At 36.7% G+C, this 16,484-nt stretch overlaps 2 protein-coding genes across 2 annotated transcripts; one reads left to right on the top strand and one right to left on the bottom strand.

Moving 5' to 3' along the window:
* The first annotated feature begins 248 nt into the window (after positions 1-248).
* LOC128992772 (proline-, glutamic acid- and leucine-rich protein 1-like) lies at positions 249-9,493 on the top strand. Its single transcript, XM_054416513.1, has 8 exons — positions 249-899; positions 1,553-1,686; positions 2,516-2,692; positions 3,563-3,679; positions 4,646-4,790; positions 6,224-6,400; positions 7,871-8,056; positions 8,792-9,493. Exons 1-8 carry the CDS (start codon positions 249-251, stop codon positions 9,443-9,445), a joined length of 2,241 nt encoding a protein of 746 aa, XP_054272488.1. The 3' UTR covers positions 9,446-9,493.
* Positions 9,494-10,928: 1,435 nt separating this feature from the next.
* Positions 10,929-16,484, bottom strand: LOC128992634 (pseudouridine-5'-phosphatase-like). Its single transcript, XM_054416315.1, has 4 exons — positions 16,370-16,484; positions 12,753-12,971; positions 12,030-12,262; positions 10,929-11,251 (listed from the first exon to the last, which is right to left on the bottom strand). Exons 1-4 carry the CDS (start codon positions 16,458-16,460, stop codon positions 11,075-11,077), a joined length of 720 nt encoding a protein of 239 aa, XP_054272290.1. The 5' UTR covers positions 16,461-16,484; the 3' UTR covers positions 10,929-11,074.

Here is a 16,484-nt window from a genome sequence, read left to right as displayed (position 1 = left end):
GACTGCCTGGAGGAGACAACAGCTGGGACTAGTGAGTCTACTGCACTCTCTGCTCAAAAGGCTGTATGAGCATGTGGACTGTCACATGGTAAGTGATGCTAGTAGATTAAGTATCTCTAGCGGCGGGGGTGGGAGGCGGGGGCAAGCAGGGAGTGTCACACAAGACTGCCTGGAGGAGACAACAGCTGGGACTTGTGAGTCTACTGCACTCTCTGCTCAACAGACTGTATGAGCATGTGGACTGTCACATGGTAAGTGATGGTAGTAGATATGTATCTCTAGTGGCGGGGGTGGGAGGCGGGGGCAAGCAGGGAGTGTCACACAAGACTGCCTGGAGGAGACAACAGCTGGGACTTGTGAGTCTACTGCACTCTCTGCTCAACAGGCTGTATAAGCATGTGGACTGTCACATGGTAAGTGATGGTAGTAGATGTGTATCTCTAGTGGCGGGGGTGGGAGGCGGGGGCAAGCTGGGAGTGTCACACAAGACTGCCTGGAGGAGACGACAGCTGGGACTTGTGAGTCTACTGCACTCTCTGCTCAACAGACTGTATGAGCATGTGGACTGTCACATGGTAAGTGATGGTAGTAGATATGTATCTCTAGTGGCGGGGGTGGGAGGCGGGGGCAAGCAGGGAGTGTCACACAAGACTGCCTGGAGGAGACAACAGCTGGGACTAGTGAGTCTACTGCACTCTCTGCTCAACAGACTCTATGAGCATGTGGACTGTCACATGGTAAGTGATGGTAGTAGATATGTATCTCTAGTGGCGGGGGTGGGAGGCGGGGGCAAGCAGGGAGTGTCACACAAGACTGCCTGGAGGAGACAACAGCTGGGACTTGTGAGTCTACTGCACTCTCTGCTCAACAGACTGTATGAGCATGTGGACTGTCACATGGTAAGTGATGGTAGTAGATATGTATCTCTAGTGGCGGGGGTGGGAGGCGGGGGCAAGCTGGGAGTGTCACACAAGACTGCCTGGAGGAGACAACAGCTGGGACTAGTGAGTCTACTGCACTCTCTGCTCAACAGACTGTATGAGCATGTGGACTGTCTAATGGTAAGTAACGGTCTGCGGGTTCTTATATTTTTAGGTCCTATAACAGCTGTGCAGTCTAAGGCACTTTTTCCCGTCCAAGATGTCTCTGGATTGATACTCAAAACAAGACTGTTGTACGATATATATTGAGTGTTAATCCAGTCTGATTCTGGACTGGTGTTTGCAACATATGCAGTGTTTACTTGTGGCACTCTATAATAGAGGCTATATACTAGAGGCCCCCAAATGTAAGGAGTGTTCAGCTTGGATTAAAGTTGACAGGAGCGGTAGATTCTTTGCTGGTTTCTTTTTCACCATTTAGGTGTTTTGCTACCTTTTACTAATGTTTACTGTGACTGAATAAGATGAGGGAAAATATTATAATAATAGGCACCACTAAACCAGTGAATAATCAAAGAGTCTAAGCTACAAAATACAAATGTTACCTGTTTATACTGTACATTCAAAAAGAATCTTAATTTGTTATGGTCTAAAGATTATTTTTGTTACAGGAAGAAAGTGCAACGGCCTTGGAAGATATTGAGCTTTCCCTGGAACCAGTCAATGAAAAGAACATTCTGATAAAGTCACAACGTTTGGCCACCCAGTTCTCTGCAGTGGCTTTATTTCTACAAGCAATGCTGTTGTACGTAGGCTACCATCTTCCTCATATCTGTTGTTAAAAATAAAAGTAATCTAATTAAAGTCTATATTTTGTGAAATCAGTTTATTTGGGACATTTTATCATACATAGAAAGGCTACGCTAAGTTGTTATTGTATAAGTGTCCATATTGTTTTGTTAGATGTATATTTGTATTGGTATGTACCATACAGAATTAAGAGTTAAGACCTAACCGAGCCGTCACACTAAGCCAATATAAACGTAGCATTTAAATCTGCTTGTCTAGATCAGAATCTAAGAGCAATGCTGTAGCTGCAATATTTTAAACATATCTTTCACTTGTATATCTGATTAGTTGATAAAGCTAAGGTGTAGTGACATCAGTTCTCTCTCCGCCCCAACCTCAGGTCATCGTAGTTTTTGTAGCATAATCAAACACAATGTTTTTTATGTGTCAAAAGAGAGCTCTGTGTAAGGTCTGTGTTCTGTGGTTTTAGATACTGAAGTAGTCGTGCCATCTATTTTAACCAGCTCTATCCAATTTTGTACACACAGAGGAGAGAATTGGTCCTTTAGCTTTTGTGGTTGATGTAGAATAAAAATACTAAAAATAAGTGGTTCTTTCAATTGCTTGATTTAAAAGTTTGTATGGTTAATTATTGACGTCAAAACATTTCATTACATTTTTTTACTACAATTCTGTTGGCGATTTAATTCAAGTGACATTGATTTCAATCCCCAAACTGGCTACAACTTAACGTGGGAATTCAATGTCTAGTTGTATTCATTATCAAGAGTAATAGAAAGGAGTCAGTATTGATTTCTATGGACCATGACACTACTTGTTTTCAGAGAAACGTTTCCAGTGGCTAAAGCTGTTGCACCAGACGTAATCTTGGATGTTGTTGCTCATGCTCAGAAAGCAACGTTGGCAACACTGGGTTCCACTAGGGAGGCTCTGGCTGTCACTGCAGTACTACCAACTGTACAAATAGCTTCACTGCGACTCTTGGAGTCTCTAGTAATGTGGTAAGAGGATTTTAATGAATGTTTCTGAATGAAGAACCTGCTAATCGTAGTTACTAATTGTTATAATCTCATTAATTCATTCAACAACCATCTTTCATTTATCTCACCCTTAAAACCTTGGGTTGATGTGTAAGAAATAAAATAGAAGAGGAATTTTTGCAGAGATTTATTTCCTGATCTTTATACCCTAAATTACAATACAATACAATATTCTTTATTGTTAATTCGTTAAGAATTACAATAGTGTCAATACAATAGTGAATTGTACATGTTAATTTTCATAAAATTCCTTTATTGAGTAGAAGGGTCTTGCGATTAGCCACTTCTTCAACTCCTGGTGTAGCTTGTTGCCAGTCAGGTCTCTCAGGTAGTCAGGTAGATGGTTCCTCAGCTTGCAGCCGGTGTAGGAAGGTTTTTTCTCCCAAAGAGTTGTTCGGTGAACAAATTCATAAGTTTATTACCTATTATTTTAATTGAACTACTAATGTGGAACGCAAATACACAATGAAGATTGTTAAAGGTAAAGATAAATGAATCGTAAGTGTAGAATGACCTGAAAGCCTTGTTACTAATTAAAACCAGTTGATTATTTTGCAGGACTATTTATTGTAAGCAATATGATTAAAACAGCTGTGTCAGATTATATTCTTGTTTGATTAAATTTAATTTTCAGATCTTTTCTAATTATTCTAAAATGTTGGCTTCAGCTTCATTATAAAGTACATCTATACTTTCAGCTTGACATCACTATTACACCTACTGATGTTCTAAGTGTGAAATCTTTTGCTTACTTTGACTTACACATGCGTGTCCTACAGTTTCTGAGCGAGAGATGGAGTCTAATTCAAAATTGATGGTTTGTTTTTGTAGCCTGGGGCGCAACTTGGTACCTCATGGAGGGTTGGTTGGTTACCTTTGTTCTCAAGTCATCCATTGGAGTCATCAGAAGCATTCTGACTGGCCTTACGCCATGATCAAACCGTACAGGTAATAAAAAAAAAATTTTGGTTAATAAAGAAAAGAAGTGTGAAATTAAATCAAACGAGAATCGTTGGGTAATTTAAGATATTAAGTTTATTTTGTAGTATCTACTTATTTAACTCATTAGTAGCACTTCTACAGGGCCCCCCCCCCCACACAAGTCGCCACTTCCCCAATTGGAACCTTGAAAAACAAATTTAAACACATTTCATCCTTAAACGTAACATCGGAGGTTTTTTACACATGGTACTATACACTAAAAATGGCTTTAGAAAGTGAACCAAACGGCTTTAAAAATACCAAATTGTCCAGCGAGGACATCCGAACCCCTCCTTTTTTGAAGTGTGCGAGACACCCCCTGTTAGCCCCCCCCCCCCCCCCCCCCCCGAGGTTAGGGCTGAATTTAAGTGAGGTAATGCCGATGCTACATAACTGTTAGAAAAAACACTGTCACCAACTATCCATACCATGAAAACACTATATGTAGGCCCAAGGTTTGTAAAAACAATGTTTAGCATTTTTGTACAACAAAAACTCAAAATGTTTATCAAAAAAGGTTTTCAAGAAACACACACACACACAGTGATTATAAATAGAAAATGCAAAATGCTTGCAACAACTGTCAGAATGGGTCGCTAGTCTATTGTCATTTATAAGTTACCTTTTTTATTTCTATATCTTCAAGGATTGAACACCAAACCTGACTGAGACGGGACTTGTACCATCAATTTATGGCACCGTCTCTTGGCTGAATTTACAACGCCTTAGATTGCTCGGCCAATGATAACAACTTTATCATAGCCTTCAAACAGCTTTTATTGAGTTATATCAACATAGTAGAGGGGTTTGTTATTCTTGATAGCTGACACTTTGCCTTTTAGGAAGCGTAGAATTAAGAATTACAATAACTTATCAGTACTCCTCTTGTCACAATGTTGGCATAATGTTGTCATAATGTTGGTTTTGTTACAGTCAGACGAGACATGTCGCTTACTGTTGTCTTCAATCTTGGCTCAGCGTGGCCGGAGCTGCTAGTCAGCTGGATACTGTGGTGGACAAACTGCTCCCTCCACTGTTGGCTGACATACACGCAGAGAAACCCTCCGTTAGACTACGGGTCAGTTGATGTTTGGCTGCTGAAAGTTAATAACTTTGGAATATACTATAGAATGCAACATTAGCTGAAAATTGAAAATCACTCGAAAATATTTTACATTTGGCTGAAAATTGCCTCAGAATGTTTGACATCTCGCTAAAAATTATCCCTGATGGTTTTTATTTAGTTAAAATCACCTTAAAATTTATATGACCATGAATATGTACATATATGTGAAATTCATAACCAAAGAACGGATTTCAGACAACAGTAATAAGTTAGCGAAGCATGACAAATCTGTCTCAAAATTTGTATTTTGTAGACTAAGCGAGTTATATTTATTTAAAAGAGCTCCATTACAAATGAATCTGAGGATATTAACAGTTGTAACAAATTCTACTTCAACCAGATTTTACGCTAAATGGAAATTCAAATTCCGTTTAATGTAGGGCCAAAAAGAGTAAAAACTTGTAATTACAATATTAAATTAACTATAATTGTTTCAGTGTTCGGCTACAGATTATGTATACATTTGAGTAGTACTCGTATTATGATGAAAATTCAATCCGTAGGTTTTCTATTTTATTTGAAGTTTGGATGCTTTGAAGGACGCCGTGCGTTTGACTCATACTCCATACTCTTATGCACTCTCCACTCTTTCTAATGTTTATCATGCTCTGTTTGGTCCGTACAGATGTTAGTGCTGTATTCATCAACTGTTCGGCATACAATTAATTTTACACATTGTGTGATTTTGAATCGTATCCATTAATTTTGTTTAATGCGGATGATTTGAACAAGGATCTGGTACGGCTTAAGCACACATAAGCTGGCACTTGGGCCTGGCACAGACAGTCTAGGCGGTGGGAGGGTGGAGGTACTGAAAAGACCAGACTGCAAACATTTTTTCTGGCTCATGGAGTTGAGCCCCCGTTTTTCATGTATTTCAGCACCTTCACATAGGTCGCGAGGACAGTTGACGCAACCTGCATGATGGCACATAATATTTTTGAACTAGGCTCGTAGCGATTGGTCAAATGCCAGCTTACATGTCGATTCAAGAGAGATTCAAGAGAGAGATTCAAGAGATTTATTATACCATTAAGTAAAAAATACAATAGGTAACGTCAAACTATTCTAAAATAAAACAAACCAATGCATATGCGATGGCACCAGCTGTACCACCGAGCTGCTTAAAATAGGTACTGCAGCAACTATTCCCACCTTGTGTCAATAAACTCATTACAAACAGCATGAATGTTAAACCTTTTGAGAGAAAGTGCTGGTCTAAACAAGCGATGTAGGGCATTGGACTTGAATCCAATTATGAAAGGAGCTATGATAATGCCGCAACCCTCTAGGCCGAGCCTGAAAGTAATGTGTAAAACAACCCTAGGAGCTTGACTCTCCTAGGATGGGAAGGGAGGACTATAAGAAACTGTTAACCTTCTCAGGTGGGCTCCAAGGCATCCAAGGGTAAGAAACGACAACAAGTGTTGGTGAGTGATCAGGATCGTAGCGAGAAGCTCAGAGACGAGACGGCTAACCACAGACTGTGTGAGCGAGCGTTGTTGACTCTGGACGCTCTGGTGGGAGCTGCTGTGTCACGGCTCAAACCTGATGTCATCTCGGTATGTAAAACGTTTCAGTAATTAGTAGTAGCCGATTGTACCCGGTAAATGGTTTGAAATTATTACCATAAAATTATGGACACTGATCATCTTCTGCCATGTGATCCTATCTTAATGGACCAACTGAAGCCAGTTTTATCATTTTTAGCATTATTTGGTAATAGATTATATTTTAGCCAAATGCCAACTGGCTTGTTAGAATTTTTTTAAAGGAAGAGAGCTGGCTTACCTGAGCAAATTATGGTCCAGGGGCTAATGAATACACAAATAATTAAAGAACACAAATAACATTTCTCAGGTAAAGTACCTGAATCCTATACCTTTTCAAAAATCTTTATTTGGTACCGTATAGATAACTTTAGCAAAGTTTTAAGGATTTTGTGGTGGATAGGTTAAACCTTATTGAAGAAAAAAGTTATAAAAAATAACCACAGACATAGAATCTTTTGGAACTACTAGCTCCTTTAGTTGTAGAGCCTTTGTTCTCGTTGTCTTGTTTTGGAAGGATTACTCCTTTCATAAGACTGTGTCATGAGTTTATCAAACTTTGAACTATTTTTGTCAGTAACATAAGCCTGTTGTCCAACCTATCCACATAAATTTTTAACTAGGCCTAATTAGAACATAGCAAAATGAGCGACAAATAAAGTGCACTATTGCAAAAATTCAAATTTCTCCTTAAGTTTTTGCTACTACATTTTATGTGACTTACGAGATGCTATAGTTCATAACAAGATGTCTTTTTATTTACCTCAGTTTGCGTATTTTACAGAAATCAATAATTCTTTTAACGGTTAAACAGTAGCTTTAAGTGATCCTTGTACTTTATTGGCAACCTTCAAATAGTGATTGATGGCGACTCCCCTTAGAACTGATGATGGGTCATTCAGGAATCGAAACTCGTTGCTAGTAGAGCAACCAAGGATTACTTTACGCAAATGTTTAACAATTTAAAGTATAAACCAGTAATCCGGAGACTATACAGAACCCTTAAAAATAGTTTACAACTCAATTAGAAGTTAAGGAAAGGCCAGTTGGCTGATTAGGATTATTATGTACAAGGATATGGATCAGCTAGCTTACCTGGTAGACATAGTCCTGATTAACCTTCGTAACACACATAAAACACAACTGGAGTCTTCTTTCTTCTCCCTTCTGATGAAGTCCCTAACTGGGACGAAATATTAGGTTTTCTGTGTTGTGTCATGTGTTTTACGTGTGTTACCAAGGCTAATCTGGACTCTATCTACCAGGTAAGCTAGCTGATCCGTATCATTGTACATAACAATCCTTACAACTCAATTAGTTAGTCAGTGACCCAATTCAACTGTGTATAATTTTATTCCGAAACTGGTTACGACTATAATGATGAGAATGTGATGATTACTTTCTATTTAGTAATCTCCTATTTACAAAATACTATTCATTCTTTTCATAAATTACTCTAAACTGCACCTTTTACATTCATAGAGCATCACTGAAACAGTGTTACGACTAGTGGCAGACCTGCCAGTGCCATACAGTCATGTCAACTGCTTGACTGCGCTGTACCAGCTGTTATTTACTCTGTGCGTAGAGCCTCACCCGAGGTTGGTACCACCGTTACCGCAAGCTATCACTGCGTTCACGGCCGGCTCACACCATCCTTTCGGTTTGGTAAGTTCATGCTACTTTACTCACTGACTCAAATCGAACTGAAATATTCCAATACCTCAATCCTGGGTCCCTTTTTATGCAATTTTCTGGTATTAACTACTTACATAGGTTTTATGGTGTCAACCTGTTGATTTTTCATCGTTCTGGTATGTTATAAACGTATAAAGGTTTATCTTTAGCAGGGCAGATGATTTCAAAAACGGCACATTGTTCAAAGTTTGCCAAAGATTATACAGACTTAAAAACAAATAAATATATTAGGAATGATACATAAATCAGAACATTAGTTGTTCCTCTCTTACATTGTACGCTACACTGTTTTGTGTGTATGATGTGTAATACAAACACTGAACATTGTGTGTAAAAACTCTATCTATTAAAAAAACATTCTCCACTTGGCTTTTATTTAAAGATAACCTTATTGTAAACAATATAGCATTGTTTAGGTGATGTGATCAACTATCATAAAATGAAACTCTAAATGAGAAAATTGAACTTAAAGTGTAGCATGCTCAATGAAGGGCTCATTAAGTTCCGTTCTCTACTGGTAAATATACTAGCAACGCTGGTTGAGTTCATGACCTTTGTTTTAAATTTAAGGTCTCCCTTAAGTTTCAAATGGGTTTCTTCTCTAAAAGACTATAAACCTGTATCACTATAGTGTGATAGCACCTTGTGACTCATTTAACCAAACTGTGTACTTATTTTGTTACATGTAGTTTGCTTTGTTTACAGGTAAGACAGACTTGTACCGCTGCTTTGAGGTGTTTGGACAGAATCATTCATCCAACGGCCGCCTCACTGTACTTCCCTGTGATACAGGTGGAGACGGATGATCAAGACGAGGAAAACCCACCTTTGAAAAAAATGAGAATCGAACCTCCCAATGAGACCCAATCCAAAACAATGGAAACAGAGGAAAATGAAATGGAACACAGAGAAATTGTACTTGAAAAGGAAATCAAAATAACAGAATGTACTTTGGCTGATTCAGAAACAATAGAATTGGTTCATTTAGATCATCCAAAACAGGTTATTGACATAGCTGAGGGGGATGACGAAGACAACGAAATTGAAGTGGTGGACATTACTGGGGAAGATGAAAATGTCAGTAGCACTTCCAATGGTGCTGAAGAAGGAACGTGGAGTCAAAGTGGTGGGACGGAAGTAGGGGAAAGTTCTCAAACTGCAGATTTTGAGGAGAAAGGAACTAGAAATGATGGTGTATATGAAAAGGCTAAAACTCCACCTTATATTAGAAATGAAGATGAATTGGACTCGACTGGTGTAGATGCGGAAAAAGATCAAGATGCTGACGTATCTCAAATGTTGATGGACTTTAATGATGAAGTTAATGATATGAATTATGCCTTTAAATCAGGACAGTGAAAGAGTGTCCTGTCCACTTTTAATTTTTATGAAACAATTTTTTCAGTTTTTGTGTGTTTTATTTTTTCAACATTCTTGAATGTAGTTTTATTCGCTTGGTAGATTAGAAGTTAAATTTTTGCATTGCAGACTGCATTTTATGTCATAGAGCTCATAAACCTTTAATACTCCGTTATCTAACCGGCTCAAAGCATTTAAATTTGTGTACAGTAGGCCTATAACAAAAATAATCTGATTTAATTGGGACCTGACCCCATCCAGATCATTGAAATTACCTTAAAAAGTACCCACTGTTTGATTAAAAAACTTAAATCATGTGGATATAAATCTAGAATAGGGATCTAAAAGAGAGATTAATTAAACATTTGTTTATGTTCAAGCACTGTATCGTATTTAATTTATAGCAAAATGTGTACAGTGAACTGCAAGTTTTTATATTAAAATTATTCTCTATTTGTAAAAAATTTACATAAAGAATTCTGCTTCTTTTTTTTAGTGCTATGCAAAACTCTCCCATTGCCTACTCTGAAGTAAAGAGCTTAGTGCAAGGTGTGAAATTGTATTTTCATCACTCCGTATTGAAAGTAACTATTTTCGATAACAGCTGATATCAATGAAAGTAGTCGTTTCCCAAGCTTTAATTTAGGGCGAGGGAAAATTGATCAGCTGATTTTCCCTCGCTCTAAATTTACTTTCCCTTGCTCTAAATTAGTTCTCCATTTATTCACTACGCGCGCTAGTGTTTTGTTTCGGTTCAATTTAATGATTTGAATTAGCTGTTTCAAATTGTATTGTTAAAAGTTGTTTTATTCTTTTATTTTGATGTTGAAACCAAATTTATTGAAAAATATACGTAGGTTCCCTTAAGAACAGTTTCTCTTATTTTTATGTTTTAAAAATTAATCAACAATATAAGTAAGAACCTTTTAAAAGATTTTATTTCATTTTAATGTTCCTTCAAATTAATTGAGAAATACAATAACTGTAATAGTACTGCTATTCTGAGTTTGTGTATTTTTGCGTCGAGATGAAAAGTATCGTTCATAACTCGAACCGAAAGTTATTACCCGGCACTTGCTCCATTATTCCCGTCCTCGGCATCGCCTCGTACGTGAAAATAGCTCTCACATCCTCGGCTTCGCCTCGCACGTGAAATTGGAGTTCCCTGTGTTCGGCTTCGCCTCACATAAAAACTTGAGCGCGCGCCGGAAAATGTCACTTTCGGTCCTAGTAATGAAATATACTATTCTTTTTAGAGACTAGAGACAAATCTGGATTAACGACTGTACAAATTTTTGAAGTTTGAATAATTATTATCAACGTTTTACTGTAGTATGTAAAAAAACCAAGAAAGTCTACTGCACTTAAAATAAAAATGGGATGTGTAAACTTCCATCAAGTCAATTTCCATGGTTTTATTTCAATGTATCTGATAAGCTGAGGACTTAAGTAAAATCTCCTCAGTTACATTAAATTTCACAACTCTCATGGATTGAATTTTAATCAACATGCTTCAGTGAGCTAAACCATGTGATACTTAACAATCTTAACCTAAAATTTACAATCATATGTCCAACATGCCTCAGTTGCATTGAATACTTGTGATTTAACTGACAAGGTCAAAAAGTATCAGGAGAATTTTGGTAGACCGAATACTTCAGGTTGGAATTCCTCGAGTGAGTTAAGTACAAGGGTTGCTTCTTTTGTGAGTTCTCTCGGTAGAAAGTCCTCTGGCACCATAACAACTTGCATGCCTGCTGCTATTGCTCCTTGGACTCCGTTGTGGGCATCTTCTAACACCAGACACTGTGGATAAAGTGAATCGGTTAGTTGCAATTCCTGTGTAGGGGATTTCTCAAAGTATTCAAAGTAAAAATATCCTTTATTCATCATCTCTAATACAGTACATGTACAACGGATGGATTGGTTGGTTGTTTAGTTTAAATGTTATCTTTAGTTTTTGAGCTTCGCAGGCTCATTTTACCTTACATTTGGCCTGAAAGGCCTGTGTTGAACGTATGAAACAAAGCAAGGGTGAGCTTTTATAGTATTGAATGAAATCAGCTGATAAATTCTTAGTGCCGGCTCCGGGGAAGCAAACCAGGGATGTTGCTGCCTTGGATTTATAGTCTGGTGCATTTCAGACTTAAAACATTAGACATAGGCTACTGTAAATAGTTTTTTTTTACACCCCCGTCATGTATGTGGCCTACTGTTGTGAACCTAAAAATTGACTTATTTTTGCTACATAAATAAACAGTATACATTTTCATTATTATCAACTTCCAACGGTTTGTTCATACGGCCTTGTCTCAAGGTTTATGATACAGACTATGCTGTATACCGTAGTACTGGAAACATTTTAAAACTGAAAACTACAGATTACAGAACCATGTTAAACAAACCCGAACCTTGATTGCAATTGCATTAGGGTAATCTGTGATCCTTGATGTACCAGATAAATATCTTGATGTGGCTTGCTCTTCACTTCTTGTTCCAACCCACCTTTTAGATTAACTGGCCAGACTTGTCTATAAAGGGAAGGTATACTAGGACTAAAAACTATCTAATCATAAACACAAACCTTGCTTGGATGAGGGTTGTCTGGGAACCTTGAAGCACAAACCAGATAAATGTCTGGATGTGGCTTTCCCTTCTTCACCTCCTGGTCGGACCCCGCCATGACCACGTGGTGGAACTGAGCCATCAACTCGTGGCGGTTGGAGACCTTGAGCTCGTAAGTCTCACGTGAACTGCTGGTTGCCACGGCAATCGGAACTTTGCTCCTGGCCAGATGCTGAACCAGTCTCTCCGCCCCTGCACAGCCAGAGAAGCTGTCAAAGTCTTCACTCGAGTGTGGGTGGGTACAATAATTATAAATGATTCAAAAGTAGTAAGTAGCTGATGGATAGAAAGTTAAAAATACTTGTGCTATGGAGTGGTACGACTAAGCGACCTCAGTTTTGAACATAACAGTTAATTTCAATTATCAATTATCAATTATTTAAGATGGGGACATTTTGAAGCAGATTATCAAGTTTAACAAGATTTTTACATCCCTTGAGTTGTGAAGGGTTGTCACACACATACGTACACAAGAAACATAAAACACTAATAGCGAGTATGTGGTGTAGCCCGCATAAGCCTAGTTTAACACTCTTAGCCTCTAAATAGGCATCCTTGTTAAGTAGATTTTGTAGTTAATCTAATTTGTGTTTTAAAAAGGGAATCCAATTTTAATTTCGCCCTTACAACATTTTGCCCCAAAAATTATTCTTGTCAAAAACACACTTGGCAATATATTTACCTGGTTTAAGCTCAGCACTCTTCATGGCTCCGGTTTGCAGTTTCTTTATCTCAGCGGAGAACTCGAATGGTGTGAGAGGAATGTTGGTAGCCCTGATGATCTCCTCGGCACAGTCCACATCCTTGCGTCCCAGGACTGCCAACCGCATCTCATGGGTGAACTGTTTATTGTAGCGAGCAAGCAATTCTTCATACTTCAATTTGTATACTTTCTCTGTATCTAAAATGTTCAAGTGGTGTTAGATCCTCCCCAGTTGTAATATGCATAGAACATTGCTAAAGAGAGTTTGTTTGTTAGAACCACATCGTTCTTGTGTCAGTGGCGTAAATAACACCTCCGCAGCAACCCCTGCAGTGCGGGGAGGCGCCAAGGTTCGATTGTCGCGTCCACGAGAGTTTTTGGATATTGCCGCGATAACGGCTTTTCCTGAGACAAACATACTTACGCCACTGTCTTGTGTAAAAGGTTTTATAGTTAATAATATTAATTTTTCCAACCAAATATTTTGTACATGAGCGTAAATTTATTGTACAAAATATATAAATAAAGTTACAGGGCTCTCCTCGGGAATATAGCAAAAAAACAACTTTTAGGTTGGTCTGTGTGTATAATCTAAAAAAATCCTGTAACTACTTACATTGAATTTTGAAATATATTAAATGGAACAGAAATATGAGCCCTGATATAATAATTTTCTGACTTTGAATAGATAAGGGATCACAACTTTTTTGATAATTAAGTGTTATACCGTATTCAGAACATAATTTTATTTTTTTTTCAGAGGGTAAAAAATGCTATCTTCTTAAAAATTTAATGTAGCAGACATACTTTAATACTTTTAATTGAAATGGCAACATGCTCAATTCAATTATATCAATTTTAAATGTGTTAAAGTACTACAGTCACAAGGAATCCATCAAGTAATTTTTTTAATGTCCCACCTTCACATCCTAGGACGCTAGGTTCTAGCCTGGAACTGGTTTTACACATTACTTCATAGTCCAGTCAAGGAATGAGGTGTAGAGTGCGTGAGCAGGTAACTAAGCGATTCCTTCAGAAACTTGTTCAGGGGGCTTAGGGTGTTAACATACCAAAAGTCCTGACTCCTAGGTGGTGAGCCAGGGGGTGGAGGGGGGAAAAAGGGGGGGGAGAAAGGTACGCATTTTGGGCTTTTTGATTATATCTCGAAAACTATCAACTTTTTGCATACTATAGTAAATTATAAAATTGAAGAAGATTAAATTTTCTACAAGAAAAGTATATAATGTGTTTATTTTGGTTCAACAGATTACGAGTTATAACTTATTTAATTGATATCTTATTAAAATCTCCTTCCATAAGAAATACATGTAAATTAGTGGTATGCGAAATGGGGTGAATCCTATCCGCCCAAAGGAAATATAAATGATATTCTGGAAATCTTGACAAAATTTCCAGTGATTTGACACTTTAATCATTAAAATTGATCCAAAATTAAGGCGAGGGCGAGGTAACAAAATGTCGAGTTTTGGTGTTTTTTAATTGGAAATATAAAAAAAAAAACCTTAAATCATCCCATTTTTAAACGCTCACCCTCGCTTTAATTTTTGACAAAATTTCATGATTAAAGTGTCAAATTACTGGAAATTTTGTCAAGATTTCCAGAATATCAGTTATATTTCCTTTGGGCGGATAGGATTCGCCCCATTTCGCATACTAATTTACATGTATTTCTTATGGAAGGAGTATTTTTATAATTTACTATAGTATACAAGAAGTTGATAGTTTTCGAAATATAATCAAAAAACCCAAAATGCGTACCTTTTTCCCCCCCTTTTTCCCCCCTCTACCCCCTGGCTCACCACCTAGGAGTCAGGACTTTTGGTATGTTAACACCCTAAGCCCCCTGAACAAGTTTCTGAAGGAATCGCTTAGTTACCTGCTCACACACTCTACACCTACTTTTGGATCATTCATTGACTGGACTATCAGGCTAGTCGTAGAGGGTGGCGTCATTAACATATCACATAGATAATTAATCTATTTTTGTATTTTTGTCAGTTGTTATTTAGCTTGTAGGTTTTTTGTTTTAAGTATTGTTTTCGTTGTCATATCCAATTGGATTGATATTAGGCTAGTCTAGTTGTTATTGTTGTTTAGTTTATCAACTATTTTGTTCTAGTCATTCACTTTGCACCACATAAGCTTTGCACTGTATTAATTTGTATCTACTTTGTATTGTTATAGTAACCGTTAATAAATTTCACTTGTATTTACACATGCACTTACAACACACATCTATTCAACACTGTTATTGTTAAATGTTTACAACTAGCCATCCTGAGTTTTGTACGTCTTTGATTTGTTATATGTAAAATGTAGATGTCAATTGAAATAAATAGACGAAATCCATTGGTGATTGGCAGGATTTGAACCTGGGACCTCAGGCTCCGAAGCCCTCTGCTCTAATATTATACCAGCACGCTCCCTAATACATTAAGAGTTTCAATTGTTTGAAAATGGATTGTGTTTTAAATAAAATATTCCTACAAAATTGTATAGTTGTCTCGCATACAGTTATATAGTAAAAGTATAAGAAAGAACATTTATAATTTAATTGCTTAGTAAAACCTAATGTTCTAAAGGTGTTTTCTCAAAAGGGAATACCATGATACAAGCCCAATTATACCTGATTACATACTATCTTTTTAAAACATGGACGGTTTCCTTTAATCGTAAAAAATATTTGGAAATATTCCTAGCCACAAGTAATTTGTTAAGACGAAAACAGTTTTTATCTCAGAAAAATGTCATCAATTGAAAATGTTAGTTACGTTACAAAGTAGCTAACTTATTTGAGAGTTACTGATAACAGATATTTAACCTTGCTATCATTTGAATGCTTTGATGGATATAGACCTTTAGAACCATTTCATGAAAGCCATTTCAGTATACAACCGACTTTACAAATATTGTTCCTTGACATGAAAGCAATTTAACAAATGATTGTCCTGTCTGTAGTTTATCCGATAAATGTATGTCTGACTTTATATGCTATAAATGTATGTCTATTTTTACTAAAATTGTTTAATCTTGCTTATTCGCAAGTGAATTTAAAAAATAAAAAATATGACGCTAAACTATAAATAAAGATATTTTGTATTATGCAAAATTTGATTAAAACTAATACTTCTGCATAAAAAAATAAAATAAAATATATTAACAAAATAAAATAGTTAGCCTACACATTAAGAAATGAAATATAAAGATATTATTCTTAGAATAAGTTTTATCTGGTTCCAAACAAAACTAATTGTAGATCGAAAAAGGGTAAATAATCTTATACTTGTTAAGATAAAAGAAATTAAACTCTTATTTTCATATCTTTATTTTTTAAATGCTTAGAGTATATCTAAGGTATAATGGGTTAGCAATTACACAATGTAAATCAAACTACTCTATGCATTTTTAAATTAGTTTTTTTGCATATGATGTTATTACATGCAATAACAAAATATTTGTTTTTATCTTCTAAAATTAATCTGTCAAGTTAAGTGTAATTTTTTTAATATAGCCATTCTTATAAATCAACAGTTTATGTAATAAATACAAGTATCATATAATAAATATAAGCATACCTAAAATAAGGCCATCCAGATCAAAAATGACATGAGTGACTGGTGAATATGAACCCATTGCATAGTTGAGACAACTGTCTAAAATTAGCATCAACAATGGTGAAGTAACTTGCTT

This window comes from Macrosteles quadrilineatus, unplaced genomic scaffold (assembly GCF_028750875.1).
Source record: "Macrosteles quadrilineatus isolate MER2022 unplaced genomic scaffold, UCM_ALF_1.0 Scaffold_4__1_contigs__length_99947679, whole genome shotgun sequence".
Classification (NCBI taxonomy): domain Eukaryota; kingdom Metazoa; phylum Arthropoda; class Insecta; order Hemiptera; family Cicadellidae; genus Macrosteles; species Macrosteles quadrilineatus.
This window is presented reverse-complemented; position numbering and strand designations above follow the sequence as displayed.

Excerpts from the sequence above, each read along its gene's own strand:
- LOC128992772 (XM_054416513.1), top strand. The coding sequence starts at position 249 with ATGGTAAGTGATGGTAGTAGATATGTATCTCTAGTGGCGGGGGTGGGA. Across the intron at positions 3,680-4,645 it reads GCCATGATCAAACCGTACAG|TCAGACGAGACATGTCGCTT; the intron begins GTAATAAAAAAA and ends GTTTTGTTACAG. Across the intron at positions 4,791-6,223 it reads AACCCTCCGTTAGACTACGG|GTGGGCTCCAAGGCATCCAA; the intron begins GTCAGTTGATGT and ends TAACCTTCTCAG.
- LOC128992634 (XM_054416315.1), bottom strand. The coding sequence starts at position 16,460 with ATGCTAATTTTAGACAGTTGTCTCAACTATGCAATGGGTTCATATTCA. Across the intron at positions 12,972-16,369 it reads TCTGGATGGCCTTATTTTAG|ATACAGAGAAAGTATACAAA; the intron begins GTATGCTTATAT and ends TGAACATTTTAG. Across the intron at positions 12,263-12,752 it reads GAGTGCTGAGCTTAAACCAG|GGGCGGAGAGACTGGTTCAG; the intron begins GTAAATATATTG and ends CTGGCTGTGCAG.